At 43.9% G+C, this 16,643-nt stretch overlaps 1 protein-coding gene across 9 annotated transcripts in view; it reads left to right on the top strand.

The window, feature by feature from the left end:
• ARAP3 (ArfGAP with RhoGAP domain, ankyrin repeat and PH domain 3) overlaps positions 1–16,643 on the top strand; it is a 125,101-nt gene that overhangs the window by 87,321 nt on the left and 21,137 nt on the right. For all 9 annotated transcript variants that reach the window (XR_003853334.1, XR_003853333.1, XR_003853335.1 and 6 more), the window contains 2 exons: positions 2,159–2,322; positions 2,947–3,159. Coding sequence is in view for 4 of the 9 variants with exons in the window: in XM_029583254.1 (XP_029439114.1) it covers positions 2,159–2,322; positions 2,947–3,159 (377 nt within the window). In the remaining 5 variants the exon portion in view is untranslated. The remainder of the gene's footprint in view (positions 1–2,158; positions 2,323–2,946; positions 3,160–16,643) is intronic.

Below are 16,643 nucleotides of genomic sequence, written 5' to 3'. Positions count from 1 at the left end.
ACATGCGCCTGTTATAAAATACGCATGTCCATGTGGGCGGCCCGGGTCCCACGCACTTCGTTTAAAATCTACCCCATAATGTTTTGCATGCAGAGCCATGGTTTTATTACAAAACAGGAAAGCTGAGATTCAGCTACCTTTTCAATGATCTTGGTAAAGGCTGGTAAATTAGAAATAGGGCAGTAATTCTCTGGAAGATCTTGATCAAGGTGTGCTTTTTAAGAATGTGTCGAACAATAGCTGATTTGAGTGAGGGAGAGACCCGTTTCCAAACTGGTGTTAATGATGTCTCCCAATGGGGACATTAAGCGTAGTTCAAGGGATTTCAACAGTTGAAAAGGTTATGGGTCAGCAACTGAAGAGAGAGGATTCATTTGATTTAGCAACAGTGAGAGTCCTGCAGAAGTGATTCTGTTAAAAGCTGACAACCTACTGACAGGAATCACTTCTTTCTGAGTGGAGGAAAGAAGAAGTAAAGGTGGAGAATCATCTTCTGAAGTGGTTTTGGAAGAAAATTCTGCTCTAATCTTTCTCACTTTAGAATCAAAAGTGAGCAAGCTATTGCCTGAATATCTGCCCACCTGGGTCCCCGTGGCATCGCTGGAGAGTTCCTGGCCACCACTGATCTGCCAGACCCAATCTGGTTGGTTTCTGGGGAATGAAGGCCTCTGGTTCCAATGCAGCTTGTGGCCTACAGTGTTGCTAAGTTGCATTTCCTTAGTAGTTGGATCACAAAGCTAGGAACGTGGAAGCTCCGATTACATTATCCTGTCCACCAAAATTGCAATCTGAGTAAACCATAGAACCTTCCAGTGCTCCAATACAAAACGATGAAAGCTCCTCTCAGATTGGGCAGTGTAACCACGTGAATGATTCTCTACAGGCTACACCATTTGTTGGGTACACTAGCAGCATAAATTACATAATAAATATTTAGTTAACTAGAAATAGATTTTTCCAAAGGAAGATTGGGTGCTAATATGCCACTAACAAGGGACGAAATCCAGTTACATCCCTGATTTAAAAAAAAAAGATAGAAAAATTCCAGGCAGTGATCAGTATTAGGTGCTGTTGTCATGTTTTGGGAGGTTTGAATGTAAATGGCTGGGATGTTGAGACTTACAAGTTCGTCATGTATCACTCCAAAGGGCTGGCCCTGTCGCTGGTAACCCCAATGAGCAGGCCTCTAGTGAGCTGCCTTGAGGCGCTCATCTCACTGTGCTCTCCAATTTCCTGGCTTCTTTTGGCCATTTCCTATTGCGCTGCCTCCCACTTCCATTTGTCCTCTCTGATGATTGAACCTTGGTGGAATCAGCTCCCCCTTCTCTGTCCTCCATACTCCGAATCATCTGTTTGTCTCTTTTCTGTCCCACCCACAAAACTCACTTATTCTTTCTCTCCTGTCCATTCATCCTCTTGCACCTCACTCATGCTTTTATAAGGAATCATTCCCCCCATTGTTTCGAGTTTGTGTGAGAGCGTTACTCTTGTGACTATTCATCAAGTGCTAATAATAATGATAGAAGTAGCAGCAGCAGAGTTTCTGTGTAACCTTTCCGGCAGCCAGCGATGTCTGTCCCAGCACTACATTTTCTGGTGGGAATTGCAGTGCTTCCTCATGCTTTAGCCTTTGGTTGTCAGTACTTTTCCACGTTGGTAGTGCATCTTAGGGAGCCTGCAGGATGTAGACATAATGTTGTACATGGGCGCCACCTGCTGCTGGCAGGGATAAGAAAAGCTGCCAAGCAAAATATTCTTAGACGCAGCAGGTGAATGGTTCAGGACTGAAAAATACACATTGATGATGGATAATGGCAGCAAGACCCATCCTCTATGCTCGTTTTACCTTTCTACTGCAATACCACAGAACCTACTAAATCTCTTGCCACACCAGTAAGAATCTTTTGTGCTTGTCCCCAGGCTTTCTAGTGCCCTGGGAAAATAGCACAGTGGTATATTACTTCTCTCCAAAATACTGCTTCCCCACCACTTCCTCCTTTACCTTCTGATTAGAGGTAAATGGGTTGGGAGAAAACAGTCAGACCTTAATTCCCAGAAGGGTGTCGTTTTTTTCAATGTTATCACGTTCTACGTGTGACCCCCAGTTCTAATTTATTATTTGCTTGGGGTTTTTGTTTTTTTTGTTTTTAATCTTCAGGACACTTTACCTCCAGGGAGTGACACATCTGGACTTTCTGATGTGGTGTGCCGATATTAAGGCCGCTGCGGGCGGACGAGGAAACTCTCTACGAGAACAGCAGCTGAGCAGGAATGATATTCCCATCATAGTGGATAGCTGCATAGCCTTCATCACCCAGTACGGTATGCAGGAGAACATCCATAGAAAGGGGGAAGCAGAGATGAAGTGTTTGTGTTCCAGGGAGGGCCTTCCCTCTCTCTCTCTCCCCCCCCTCTAGTCTTTATTGATCATTTGGTTCTGACAGCCCTTCTTTTTACCAGTTCACTCTGCAAGAAGAATGCGTGTCTGTTTCTCACTCAGTCTCACTCTTTCTACACGGGTTGATCTTTCTTTTTATCTCCAGCAGCCTCTAATTCTGATGCTCTACATTGCCTGCTGGTGTCTTCCTGCCTCTGGTTTTCTCCACTGTGAATGGCTGCCACTGTCAGCTAGCTCTCCTAGGCTATTTGTTTCTCTCATACATGACAGGCAGTCACTAGATAGTTCAGCATCTACAACAGATGGTGCCAAGGAAGGCTTGCCCTGTGAGATAGTACCATACTTTAGATAGACTGTGCCATCCCGTTCCTATTTTTCACGTACGTACTGTTTTCATGTGATACCTTACAGAAGACAAAATCTACCACTGTTCTATAACAGGTTGGCTGAGACAGCAAGGGCAATTTTTTTTTTTTTTTAAATTGTTCTTTGATGACATTGATTTTGGCAGAACCATCAGTGTCTTCTCTTCACATGTGTGGTTCTAGGTCTGAGGCATGAAGGAATTTATCGGAAGAATGGTGCCAAGTCAAGGATCAAACTGCTAATAGAGGAGTTTCGTAAGGATGCTCGGAATGTCAAGCTGCGCATTAGCGATAATTTTATTGAGGATGTCACGGATGTGCTGAAAAGGTTTTTCCGGGAGCTGGAGGACCCTATCTTCACCTCAGAACTGCACTGCCAGTGGAAAGAAGCAGCAGGTAATCCTCGTCTTGGTTTTCTTCCCTCTGTGTAGCGGCAGTATGTGCAAGATCTGCTACACACTTTGCAGACCAGAGCCCACCCAAATGACCATGATTTCTCTGGCAAAACACAGCCATTGTTTGCTATTACCTTCTGCAGCCCACAGCACCTGCTGCTCCTGAGTGCTCTCCCATCCAAGTCCTAGGCAGGCTTAACACTGCTTCTCTTCCAACATCTGACCAGATTGGGCTCATTCAGGGTGAGGATGTAGGTGACGTTTTTTAACTAGCCAGACTACTGGATTATTGGGGGAGGAGCACTGGTCTGATGAAAGGCCCTGAGATAGATGTGGGGCGAACAAAGCTTCTGAACAGCTGTTTTGTTACTTTTCTCCTCTATCTCCTCAACATGTTCTCCGTTCCCCCTCCTCTATTCTCTCTCACTTTCTCTCCTTTTTGTCTGTCCTGATTCCATTCTCCTTTCTGTCTCCTCTTCTGATTGCCCTTCCCAAGTTATTTTTTCATTCCACTCTCCAATTTTTCCCTTTTTCCTCTCCTCTTCCTGCCTGTGCTTTCCTTTGTTTCTCTGTCTCCTTACTTGTCACGCAGTACTTTACTTCTGTTTTTCCTTCTCTTTCTTCTGTCTCCTTCAGCTTCTCTCCCTCTGCTGTCATCTTTCCTCTTAATCATTTCTGGGACACTGACAAAAATGAGAAACATTTCAGAGTATTGAAGGAGGAGGCCAGGATCTATGGGGAAGTATTGATGAAGCGTAAGTAGACCTGACTTTTCACCTTGACTCACATTTACAAAATAGGTTAACTCTCATCATGACATGAAGCATGGGGTCATCCCCAGACTATAAAACTAAAAAGAATATGTGAAGAAAGCACACAGAGACCTGGCCTTGGGAATACTTTCCAGTATAGATTTGTTTTGTGTACATGCTCCGCCTCATTATGGTTTTTCCAGTTGTTGCAGCATGTTCCATCCTTAGTATCCTGATTACACAGTAAAAATATCTCCTGGAAAAGAAGAGACCAGGCTGCTTCAAAATAAAACATTTAATTTAGTTAAGATCATATTTAGGTGTCTTGTACATTTGCCTCTAAGCCCTCAACTGTGTTGGAGGGAGAACAGGATCTATGAAGGGGAGTGTAGGTGTGGGGATGTGTAGCTATGTTGGGGGCAGGTGTTTGGATGTTTGTACATGTGGGGTGTGTGGGTAGGTGTAAGGGTGGGGTGTAGGAGTGTGTGTGTGAGGGTTTATGTAGGGAAACATGAGGTGGTAAGGGTGTGCTTATCTATGGGGAATGTTTGTATGTGTAAACTTGGGTGGATTGTGTGTGGGAATGATTTGGGGGGCTTGGGGACCTGTGTAGGTAAGGAAGTGAGTATCTGTGGCGGATGTGGATGTGAGGTGTATGTGTGTGTGTGTGTTGTGGGAGTCTGTGCACATGTATGTAAGGAAGGTTGTGTGGTTGTATATTTATGTGTGTCTGTAACCGGTTTGCCTGTGCAGCTTCATCCAGGGTTGCTATGGGTCCAGGTTCAAATTAGGATGGGGGAAAGATTAACTTCCTGGGACCCTGCCGTCATCAATGAATCCAGTCTTTGTTGCTGGATGGGGGTGATTCGTAAAGCTAAGGAGGTGTAAGAGGAACAATAGCCAGACCCAGAAAAAGAAAAGTAACACTTGCCAAATGTATTCACTGTCCATTCACCAACAGGCAACACAAGAAGGAGTAGAAATAAAGATAGTCCAAATGGTGTTCAAAATAAAAGTCTTTGCTGCAATTTGAAAATGAGAATCCAACCAAGTATGGTAAAAAATCAAAAACAGCATGAGAAAAATACGAATCAGAAGAATAATGGCTGTCTTATCCATTTTGTTCCTCCTAGATGTTACTTGCACCTCTGCACCACCATCCATACTCAAAAGTCCTTCTCCTTGAAGGGTAGGGTATCTTAAATGTAGCTCCAGCATGACCTGATCCAAAAAGATAGAAAAAAATATTGCCAAATAGAAAACACAGTTCTTAAAGGCAAAAACAGATCTAAAACATTCAATCAAGTCTTCAAACTCCAACCCAACTTCAGATGATCCCGCTGACCTGGAACAGGATCTCTTCTTTCTCCTTACCCTTGCTCTTTACTTGATGCTTTAGCAAACCGAGTATCGGGAGGTTGCCCTTCCGTTCAGACTGGTGAATGTACAAAATCTCACTGGAAAACTTCCCATTGCTTGAGCAGTCTCTCAACAGATTGACCAAGGTCAAAAAGCAAACTCCTTCTCCTGCTAATCAGTCTTCCAGATATGAGGCAAAGATCAGTCAAACCTCTACAGCACCTGATGAGCAGAGACCCACCAACAATCTCCTTCTTTTTTCTCCTTCCCACTATATCACTGAGCATGCTCTAGAGGGATTTACTTCCCCAAAAAGATGGAGGTCACAGCCAGGGGAGGATTCTCAAAAGACAAAAATCTCCTCCCACTGCCCATGGAAAATTGGGGAAAATGTTAGTAACAGGTAAAGCCCACATGTGGTTGTGTGGGGAGGTAGGTGAAAACTGGTGGGAAGGGAGTGTAAAATGCACTATTTGGCTCTATTATTCTCTGGCTGCTTCAGTTATTTTTCTCTACCTCTTTCTCGCTCTGAGTTAGGAAACTGCTGGAAGGGTGATTGGGGCTTTTTGAATGGCAAGCTCTTCAACATTCTGAAACTTAAAACTAATTCCCTTAGAAAGCATTGGGGATATTGTGGGGAGGATTGGTTCTTCAAAACCACTGACCCACTGTTTCTAGTTTTTTCACTCAGAGATATTCCCATTTTTTCCTGCATGCAAACTTTTGTGGCTTTTCATCCCTTGTTTGGAGAGTTATTATACCAATAGACAGACAGACAAGGATCCATGTCACATAATTCTTTCCAGCATATGTTGGAAAGCATAAAAAGAGGTCAAAATCAAAATGAATTGAGAAAGTCAAAATTCTAGAAAAGGCTGTTGGCCCACCAGTCAATTTGCCCAGAGTCGGATTCAGGATTTTGCCGCCCCAAGGACTTTTGATGAGTCTACCCTGCCACCTCCTGTAAGGGTCTGTTACAGGGGCAGTTCTCTGCTGAATGAGATTCAGCAAAACTGGAATGAGATTCAGCAAATCTTGGCCATCCTGCTGCCTGAATATTTGCCATCATAGGCACAGATATAATGGGTGCCTATTGACAAATACAGGGCTGGGTTTGCCAAATACCCACTAGTCGCTTTCTGTAAATAGCACTCCCTGAGATACATTTAACGATAAATGTAGCAATGTAATGGAAGATATAAATGTTCAAAGAAGGAAATGTACCATCAAAAAAGTAATTATCGCCTACGTATGAGATCCTTGAAGATCTTTCAAGGGAGAATAGCAATTTGTATGGTTATTGCTAAATTCAAGAACTATAGTCTAGAGAAGTGTTTTCCACCCTTGTCATGCCCAAGGCACACCTATGTTAACAACAATGTGTCGTATACCAACCTTCACAGAGGAGGCAGTGCAGACATGGAGAAGACTCAAATGGCCAAAAGAAGAGCTAGGAAAATGCTGAAAGCTCATCAGTATCTCTTACAAATTTTAAAACAAAGAGAATGCAAAGATACACATGAAGCCATCATGATGGATCAGCTCCTTCTTTATATAAGTGCAGGAGAAGGAAGAGCTCTGTGTGGTACGAGCAGCCAGCTCAATTAGTTACCCTGGCTGCCACATGCAGCTATCAGATTTCCTTCTCTGCAGTGAACCCAAGCATTCAAAGTGAGTCCAATGCTCAGTACATGCTCTCTCCCCATCTCACTCAGCCTGGGCATAAGATAGGCTGGAAGGACTCAACAAGAAGGATGATGAGAAGGTGCTGTGTGCTGCACAAAATGAGGCCCTATTATCTGTGCCCTGCATGCTGCCCATTCATTACCACATTACAGGGCTCATGCAGTAGCTAGGAAGGTGGGATATGCATGGTTATACATGCATTCGGAAAGGAGCTCCTACATGTTTAAGAGTCACTGCCAGTGTCTCTCGTTGCTGTGAGATGCTGAGAGCAGAGCCCAGGCGCTGGCCTGGGTCTGATCATCAGGCAGTGGTGACCTCTCAGTGGCATGCCTGAACAAGTCTGAAGGTACACCAGTGTGTCATGACACATTGCTTGGGAAACACTGGTCTAGAGCTTAAAAAATTGTGGCAGAAAGATATATGGTAACTTTGATGAATAAAATTGATCATAGGAACATAATATGACAGCAGATAATACCCTAAGGCTTATCTCTTCTACCCATTTTTTTTCTTTTCCCCAGCAGTGCCTTCCTGGCTGCATTGGGCTTCAGCTCAGTCAGAGTCAGGGCAGAGGTCCTGATATGATGAGCCTTCATTGTTAATTACTCGCTGATTCTTTCCTCTGTTTTATATCCTGCCACTTCCCCTCTCCCCATACACCCCCAATGCATCTAGTCCAATCGTTGCAGCTAGGGGCCAGGAGCCATACACCAGGGCTCTTTCTGGAGCCATGCAATCATGGGCCCTGAATCTGGACACTAGGTGTCACACTTGAGCAATTACCATGACATCCTCCTTCTCCCCCTCCACCCCCCCCTCCGCCCTGCTTTGACACATAGAAAAGAAAAAATAAATTAGCACACTCACACTCTCAGAGTACTTGCTAAAGGATATTGCAATAGCATATTGAGAGTGTCTGATACCTCTTAGTTCAAATTCTGTATTTTGGTCTATGCACTTGATTGAAAAAATAAATTGAAGTTGTGCATGATGTTTCTTTTTTGAACATTCAGGTTATTTAGAAACTATTGATGTCCAATTTATTTCTGGTCATAAAATAAAGATTATTGTTAGTGAAAGGAAATTGAATTAAATGCTAATCAGAAATTAATGAACGTTCACATATATGTGAAAATAAGCCTTCTACATACTTTGCCTTGCTGGACAGCACTGTACATAAAAAATAACACATTTCAGTATTTCACAGTTATAAAGCATTATTCTCCACTAAATCCATCCTAGGGTAGTATACACTAATAACACTATACAATACTGTTGTGATTCTGCCCTGTTTGGGCAGCCTCTCCACCTTCTTTTCTGCCGTCTTCAGCAGCCCAGAGGCTGCTGATGATCTTCAGCATGGCTGGAGCAGTGCTACTATAGCCTATGCGGCCCGCAAGCCGCTGACCTGCCTTACACGTGGCAGGAGCCGTGCTGTGATTGCTAATGCTGCCCAGAGGCCACCGACAAGCTTTGCTGGCCTTGAGGCCTAGTTCTTCTTCTCCTGCACTCTGCATTGCAGCAGGGCCGCTGTCCAGGGTCCTGCTCTGCTTCCTGCTTCTCCCTAAGGGGCAAAGCTGTGCCTCTCTGCCCTTCTTAAAGGGCCAGTGCAGGTCTGGTTCTTTCCTGACTCCTCCCTGAGTGTTTCCTGCTTCAGCCTACAAAAGGCTTCTTCCGTCAGTCTTTCCTCACCTTCGCAAGGAGTAAGTCCTCCTTAGGACTCCTCGTCTGCTTCTTCTCCTAGGCACTCTATTCCCTGTGGGATCCCGTGTCTTCGCCTTTGTTCCATGTTCTGGTCTCTGCATTTATGTCTTGATGTTCCTGATGTCCAGTTGTCCACCTGTTCCTGATGTCCAGTTGTCCACCTGTTCCTGATGTCCAGTGTTATTATTTAGGAATGGGTGGCTCCTTGGACCGGTGGCAGATGACCATGTCCCCGGGGGGGGGGGGGAAAGATCCCGAGAGGGACCACCGGTCAGGCTCAGAGTTAGGAGACAGACACAAACTAGTTCTTTTATTAGATAGTATACTGAACCACCAGAGGCGGCAGTAGTGAGCTGGAATGCCTGGCTGGGCTGTAGTACCTCAGATACTGGAACAGCGATCCCTGGATGCTGAGCTGTAGAGAAACTGAAATATAGTGAGTTGGCAGGGTATGCAGAGTTCATGGACAGAACCTGGTGGTAACACTCACACAATGTCTCATAGAAGCCCAGGAGCTGGAATGAAGTAGACCCTCAAGGAGTGAGTACCTGGTTCCAGGGAAAGCTCTGAGAGAGCGATGGTAACTCACAGATGTAGTAGGCAGCGATGACTTCCAGGCAGAAGTGAATTCCGAAGAAGTCCGGGAATGAGGGCCCTCAAAGAGTGAGTACCAGTTCCAGACTGCAACCTACAAAGTAAGAGAGAACAAGGCCCCCGAGGAGCGGGTACCCCTGGTTAGTCCGAGGAGGCAGAGTAGCGTAGATAGAACGAATCCTTATCCTTGCTAACTCGAGATGTTAACAATTCAGAGACCTTTAAATATCTGAAGTGGATGATGTCATCTCAGGGGGACACCCCTGAAGTTCGCGACACTTCTGGTACTTGAGGTAGGGCCGCGCCGCGCGTGCCCCTATGCATCAGGTCATGACTTGTCTTGTCATGTCTTACCCTGTCCTGCCTTGCTTTGCCTGTCTGTACCTTGCCATGCCCTGATTCTTCATCTGCCCTGCAACGTCTTGAGTCTTCATCTGCCCTGTAACGCCTGATGTCTTCGTCTGTCTTGCCATTTCTTGTTCCACATTCCATCTGCCCTTGTCCTCTGTCTGGCCTGCTGCTTACCGCCGCTTCCTAGTGGCAGTCCAAAAGGGCTTGGAACGGTCGGAGGACCATTCAGAGACCACCATTGCGTTGGTGATCTCAAGGAAGCATGCAGGTCCGGACGAGGCTCAGGGTAAGGATGTTTCCCCGCAGGGGCACACATCTCGTCCCACGCTGGAAAGCGCCCCCTGGTGCTCTCTTCCATCTGCAGTGCAACATATACAATAGTATACAAGCTAGACAGGAAGGCTGGCGACAGAGAAATATGAGACCACAAAAGATTACATTTGTATACATAAAGAGTGAGAAGTTGTACATGTGCACGCGATGCAAAGAGCTCCTGGCTCTCAGAGAACGAGTCCGATCTCTGGAGGCTAGAGTGGCAGACCTGGAGGAGCTGAGGGAGACAGAGAGGTATATAGATGAGACCTTCAGGGACATAGTAGTCCAGTCCCAACTTCAGACTGGCAGCCCTGGTGCTGCCTTGGAGGAAGAAGGTCTCATAATGGGAGAGCACCAACCAGATGTAGCAGGAAAGGATCCTGTAGCAAGGACCTGCTCTCTAGGTGATGCATTGTCCTTTCGCACTGAGGATATCTCCCCAAGGCCTACTGCCCAGGAGGGAAGGGTTAGGTCGGCCGTCATAGTTGGTGATTCGATTATTAGGAATGTAGATAGCTGGGTGGCTGGTGGGCGTGAGGATCGCCTGGTAACATGCCTACCTGGTGCGAAGGTGGCGGACCTCACGCGTCACCTAGATAGGATTTTAGACAGTGCTGGGGAGGAGCCGGCTCTCGTGGTACACGTGGGCACCAACGACATAGGAAAATGTGGGAGGGAGGTTCTGGAAGCCAAATTTAGGCTCTTAGGTAGAAAGATTAAATCCAGAACCTCCAGGGTAGCATTCTCTGAAATGCTCCCTGTTCCACGCGCAGGTCACCAGAGGCAGGCAGAGCTCCGGAGTCTCAATGCGTGGATGAGACGATGGTGCAAGGAAGAGGGATTCAGTTTTGTTAGGAACTGGGGAACCTTTTGGGGAAGGGGGAGTCTCTTCCGAAGGGATGGGCTCCACCTTAACCAGGATGGAACCAGACTGCTGGCGCTAACCCTTAAAAAGGAGATAGAGCAGCTTTTAAACTAGAACAAAGGGGAAAGCCGACAGTCGCTCAGCAGCGCATGGTTCGGAGAGATGTATCTTTAAAGGATACTAATGATGCACTAGAATTAGGGCATCCCGACAGTGAGGTTCCAATAATTAGAAAAGTAGTCCAAATGCCTGTAACTAAAAACTCACCTGAGCTAAAAAATTCTAACTTATCCCTATCAATTAAAAAGCAGAATAAAAATACAATCAAAAAACAAACTTTGAAATGTTTGTATGCTAATGCCAGAAGTCTAAGAAGTAAGATGGGAGAATTAGAATGTATAGCAGTAAATGATGACATAGACTTAATTGGCATCTCAGAGACATGGTGGAAAGAGGATAACCAATGGGACAGTGCTATACCGGGGTACAAATTATATCGCAATGACAGAGAGGAGCAGTCGGGAGGAGGTGTGGCGCTTTATGTCCGGGATGGCATAGAGTCCAACAGGATAAACATCCTGCATGAGACTAAATACAAAATTGAATCTTTATGGGTAGAAATCCCTTGTGTATCAGGGAAGACTACAGTGATAGGGGTATACTACCGTCCACCTGGTCAAGATGGTGAGATGGACAGTGAAATGCTAAGAGAAATTAGGGAAGCCAACCAAATTGGTAGTGCAGTAATAATGGGAGACTTCAATTACCCCAATATAGACTGGGTAAATGTATCATCGGGTCACGCTAGAGAGATAACGTTCCTGGATGGAATAAATGATAGCTTTATGGAGCAAATGGTTCAGGAACCGACGAGAGAGGGAGCAATTTTAGATCTAATTCTCAGTGGAGCACAGGACTTGGTGAGAGAGGTAACGGTGGTGGGGCCGCTTGGCAATAGTGATCATAATATGATCAGATTTGATTTAATGACTGGAAAAGGAACAGTGTGCAAATCCAAAGCTCTCGTGCTAAACTTTCAAAAGGGAAACTTTGATAAAATGAGAAAAATTGTTAGAAAAAAACTGAAAGGAGCAGCTACAAAAGTAAAAAATGTCCAAGAGGCGTGGTCATTGTTAAAAAATACCATTCTAGAAGCACAGTCCAGATGTATTCCACACATTAAGAAAGGTGGAAAGAAGGCAAAACGATTACCGGCATGGTTAAAAGGGGAGGTGAAAGAAGCTATTTTAGCCAAAAGATCTTCATTCAAAAATTGGAAGAAGGATCCAACAGAAGAAAATAGGATAAAGCATAAACATTGGCAAGTTAAATGTAAGACATTGATAAGACAGGCTAAGAGAGAATTTGAAAAGAAGTTGGCTGTAGAGGCAAAAACTCACAGTAAAAACTTTTTTAAATATATCCGAAGCAGAAAGCCTGTGAGGGAGTCAGTTGGACCTTTAGATGATCGAGGGGTTAAAGGGGCACTTAGAGAAGATAAGGCCATCGCGGAAAGATTAAATGATTTCTTTGCTTCGGTGTTTACTGAAGAGGATGTTGGGGAGGTACCCGTAATGGAGAAGGTTTTCATGGGTAATGATTCAGATGGACTGAATCAAATCACGGTGAACCTAGAAGATGTGGTAGGCCTGATTGACAAACTGAAGAGTAGTAAATCACCTGGACCGGATGGTATACACCCCAGAGTTCTGAAGGAACTAAAAAATGAAATTTCAGACCTATTAGTAAAAATTTGTAACTTATCATTAAAATCATCCATTGTACCTGAAGACTGGAGGATAGCAAATGTAACCCCAATATTTAAAAAGGGCTCCAGGGGCGATCCGGGAAACTACAGACCGGTTAGCCTGACTTCAGTGCCAGGAAAAATAGTGGAAAGTGTTCTAAACATCAAAATCACAGAACATATAGAAAGACATGGTTTAATGGAACAAAGTCAGCATGGCTTTACCCAGGGCAAGTCTTGCCTCACAAATCTGCTTCACTTTTTTGAAGGAGTTAATAAACATGTGGATAAAGGTGAACCGGTAGATATAGTATACTTGGATTTTCAGAAGGCGTTTGACAAAGTTCCTCATGAGAGGCTTCTAGGAAAAGTAAAAAGTCATGGGATAGGTGGCGATGTCCTTTCGTGGATTGCAAACTGGCTAAAAGACAGGAAACAGAGAGTAGGATTAAATGGGCAATTTTCTCAGTGGAAGGGAGTGGACAGTGGAGTGCCTCAGGGATCTGTATTGGGACCCTTACTGTTCAATATATTTATAAATGATCTGGAAAGAAATACGACGAGTGAGATAATCAAATTTGCAGATGACACAAAATTGTGCAGAGTAGTTAAATCACAAGCAGATTGTGATAAATTGCAGGAAGACCTTGTGAGACTGGAAAATTGGGCATCCAAATGGCAGATGAAATTTAATGTGGAAAAGTGCAAGGTGATGCATATAGGGAAAAATAACCCATGCTATAATTACACGATGTTGGGTTCCATATTAGGTGCTACAACCCAAGAAAGAGATCTAGGTGTCATAGTGGATAACACATTGAAATCGTCGGTTCAGTGTGCTGCGGCAGTCAAAAAAGCAAACAGAATGTTGGGAATTATTAGAAAAGGAATGATGAATAAAACGGAAAATGTCATAATGCCTCTGTATCGCTCCATGGTGAGACCGCACCTTGAATACTGTGTACAATTCTGGTCGCCGCATCTCAAAAAAGATATAATTGCGATGGAGAAGGTACAGAGAAGGGCTACCAAAATGATAAGGGGAATGGAACAACTCCCCTATGAGGAAAGACTAAAGAGATTAGGACTTTTCAGCTTGGAGAAGAGACGACTGAGGGGGGATATGATAGAGGTGTTTAAAATCATGAGAGGTCTAGAACGGGTAGATGTGAATCGGTTATTTACTCTTTCAGATAGTAGAAGGACTAGGGGACACTCCATGAAGTTAGCATGGGGCACATTTAAAACTAATCGGAGAAAGTTCTTTTTTACTCAACGCACAATTAAACTCTGGAATTTGTTGCCAGAGAATGTGGTTCGTGCAGGTAGTATAGCTGTGTTTAAAAAAGGATTGGATAAGTTCTTGGAGGAGAAGTCCATTACCTGCTATTAGGTTCACTTAGAGAATAGCCACTGCCATTAGCAATGGTTACATGGAATAGACTTAGTTTTTGGGTACTTGCCAGGTTCTTATGGCCTGGATTGGCCACTGTTGGAAACAGGATGCTGGGCTTGATGGACCCTTGGTCTGACCCAGTATGGCATTTTCTTATGTTCTTATGTTCTTATGTTCTTATGTTCATTAGGGCAGACATAATATTCCATCACCTACATTGTTTATATTGACAGCCCTCAGTTTGACATGTATTTAGTGTACCCAATTATGTGAACTGCTGTGCATTTTGCAAGCCACAGTCACTGGTCTCTGTCTACTGCTCTTCTGGTCAAATACTGGGACATAGTCTGACTAACTATGGTGAAACTGCAGCATTTGCATCACAAGCCCTTCCACCTCTTCCTTCAATTCATCTATCCAGAGCGGTATCATGACATGGACTCGGTCCCACGATGGTTACGCCTATGTACACCAGTAAGTAGCATCTTTCTATTATGAAACATAATGGTGTTAGTTTATCGATAATTGATGTGTCTTATTTTTGAAAAGGGGTAATGATTGTATAACTTATATAGCTTATTATGTAGTTGTGCCATAATTGTGGTGATACATTGTCCATGCTTTTTCAGATAGACACAGATGAAGTCATCACCCTCATATTGGTATGGGATACCAGTGAAGGCTCCTTCCCTCTCCAGGATAGAGAAGATGAACAGCATGATGAGAGGTACTTTGGTGGCTGGAGGAGTAGCCAAGGGAATAAAATGCCCTTGGTGGATATATGTAGTTTGTCCTTTTACCTTTGTCCTATTCCTTTCTCAACTGTTTTCAAGGTTATAGGTGTATGTATGGATGATACTTTCTTTTTTATGTTGACGATCATTTCTAAGTTTATCATGTGAAGAAATGAGCATTGTGTAGAGACTGGAAAATTGGGCATCCAAATGACAGATGAAATTTAATGTGGATAAGTGCAAGGTGATGCATATAGGGAAAAATAACCCATGCTATAGTTACACAATGTTAGGTTCCATATTAGGTGCTACAACCCAAGAAAGAGATCTAGGCGTCATAGTGAATAACACAATGAAATCGTCGGTTCAGTGTGCTGTGGCAGTCAAAAAAACAAACAGAATGTTGGGAATTATAAGAAAGGGAATGGTGAATAAAATGGAGGATGTCATAATGCCTCTGTTTCGCTCCATGTTGAGACCGCAGCTTGAATACTGTGTACAATTCTGGTCGCCGCATCTCAAAAAAGATATAATTGTGATGGAGAAGGTACAGAGAAGGGCTACCAAAATGATAAGGGAAATGGAACAGCTCCCCTATGAGGAAAGACTAAAAAGGTTAGGACTTTTCAGCTTGGAGAAGAGACGGCTGAGGGGGGATATGATAGAGGTGTTTAAAATCATGAGAGATCTAGAACGGGTAGATGTGAATCGGTTATTTACTCTTTCGGATAATAGAAAGACTAGGGGGCACTCCATGAAGTTAGCATGTGGCACATTTAAAACTAATCAGGGAAAGTTCTTTTTCACTCAACGCACAATTAAACTCTGGAATTTGTTGCCAAAGGATGTGGTTAGTGCAATTAGTATAGCACTAACCACATCCTTTGGCAACAAAAAAGGATTGGATAAGTTCTTGGAGGAATAGTCCATTACCTGCTATTAAATGAGTTGACTTAGAAAATAGCCACTGCTATTACTAGCAACAGTAACAGGGAATAGACTTAGTTTTTGGGTACTTGCCAGGTTCTTATGGCCTGGATTGGCCACTGTTGGAAACAGGATGCTGGGCTTGATGGACCCTTGGTCTGACCCAGTATGGCTGTTCTTATGTTCCATGCTCCTGTGGCACCAAGATCACTTTGGGCATGTTGAAAAAGCTTTTAAACGCAGTTGCCGTAAACTCTGTGCCACAAGCCAGTGCTATGTTAATGTACAATGTTTCTATTTATGAGATTTGTGTTCATGTTTGCAATTACATACAGTATGTTTCCTATGTAAGCCGCCTCATGCTACCCTGTAGAGTTTCAAAAAAAATAAGTAAATAAATAGTCCTGGCTTTAGGGTAGGGCGTGCAAGGACGTCGCTACCGTGCACCGTGTGATGAGGGATGCGGCCCGCTGGGCTGAAAGTACGCACATATGTTTCAGTATGCACGAATATTTCCAGTGCAATGCAAGCCCTTCATTTCCCTACCTATTTTATAAACATATGTGCAAATATTTTAGGTGCATAAAAAATGTATAACCTGTGCATGTAATATCCCCCAATTTGTATGCAGTGGCAGATAAAATACTTACTAGCGCACATCCTTGAAATTGCCAGTGTGCCAATATGTCCACCAGGTCACCTGGTCCATCTCCAGTTCACCAAGAATTTTTAGCCTTCACCCTGAACCCCCACCAGTTCTTCCACTCAAAAGTCGCAAACAAAAGGCAAGTCCGATATCACTTGTGCTTGTCAATTAGCAAGTGTAAAATGTCACAAACAAGTTTGATAATTTATATGCATCTTTCTTTTATAAAATAGCAACCTACGCATGTACCTCTTGACCTCACCCTGGAATGCCCCAAACTATCCCTTTGCTGTACCAGTAAATTTGCTGAGGAGGCCAATATTTAGGGACTTATCCGGTGGATAATGGGCAATTTGGGGCTACTTATCTGGATAAGTGCCTATATGCCGACTTCTCCGGTCGGCATATA

Source organism: Rhinatrema bivittatum, chromosome 18 (genome assembly GCF_901001135.1).
Source record: "Rhinatrema bivittatum chromosome 18, aRhiBiv1.1, whole genome shotgun sequence".
NCBI lineage: Eukaryota > Metazoa > Chordata > Amphibia > Gymnophiona > Rhinatrematidae > Rhinatrema > Rhinatrema bivittatum.
This window is presented reverse-complemented; position numbering and strand designations above follow the sequence as displayed.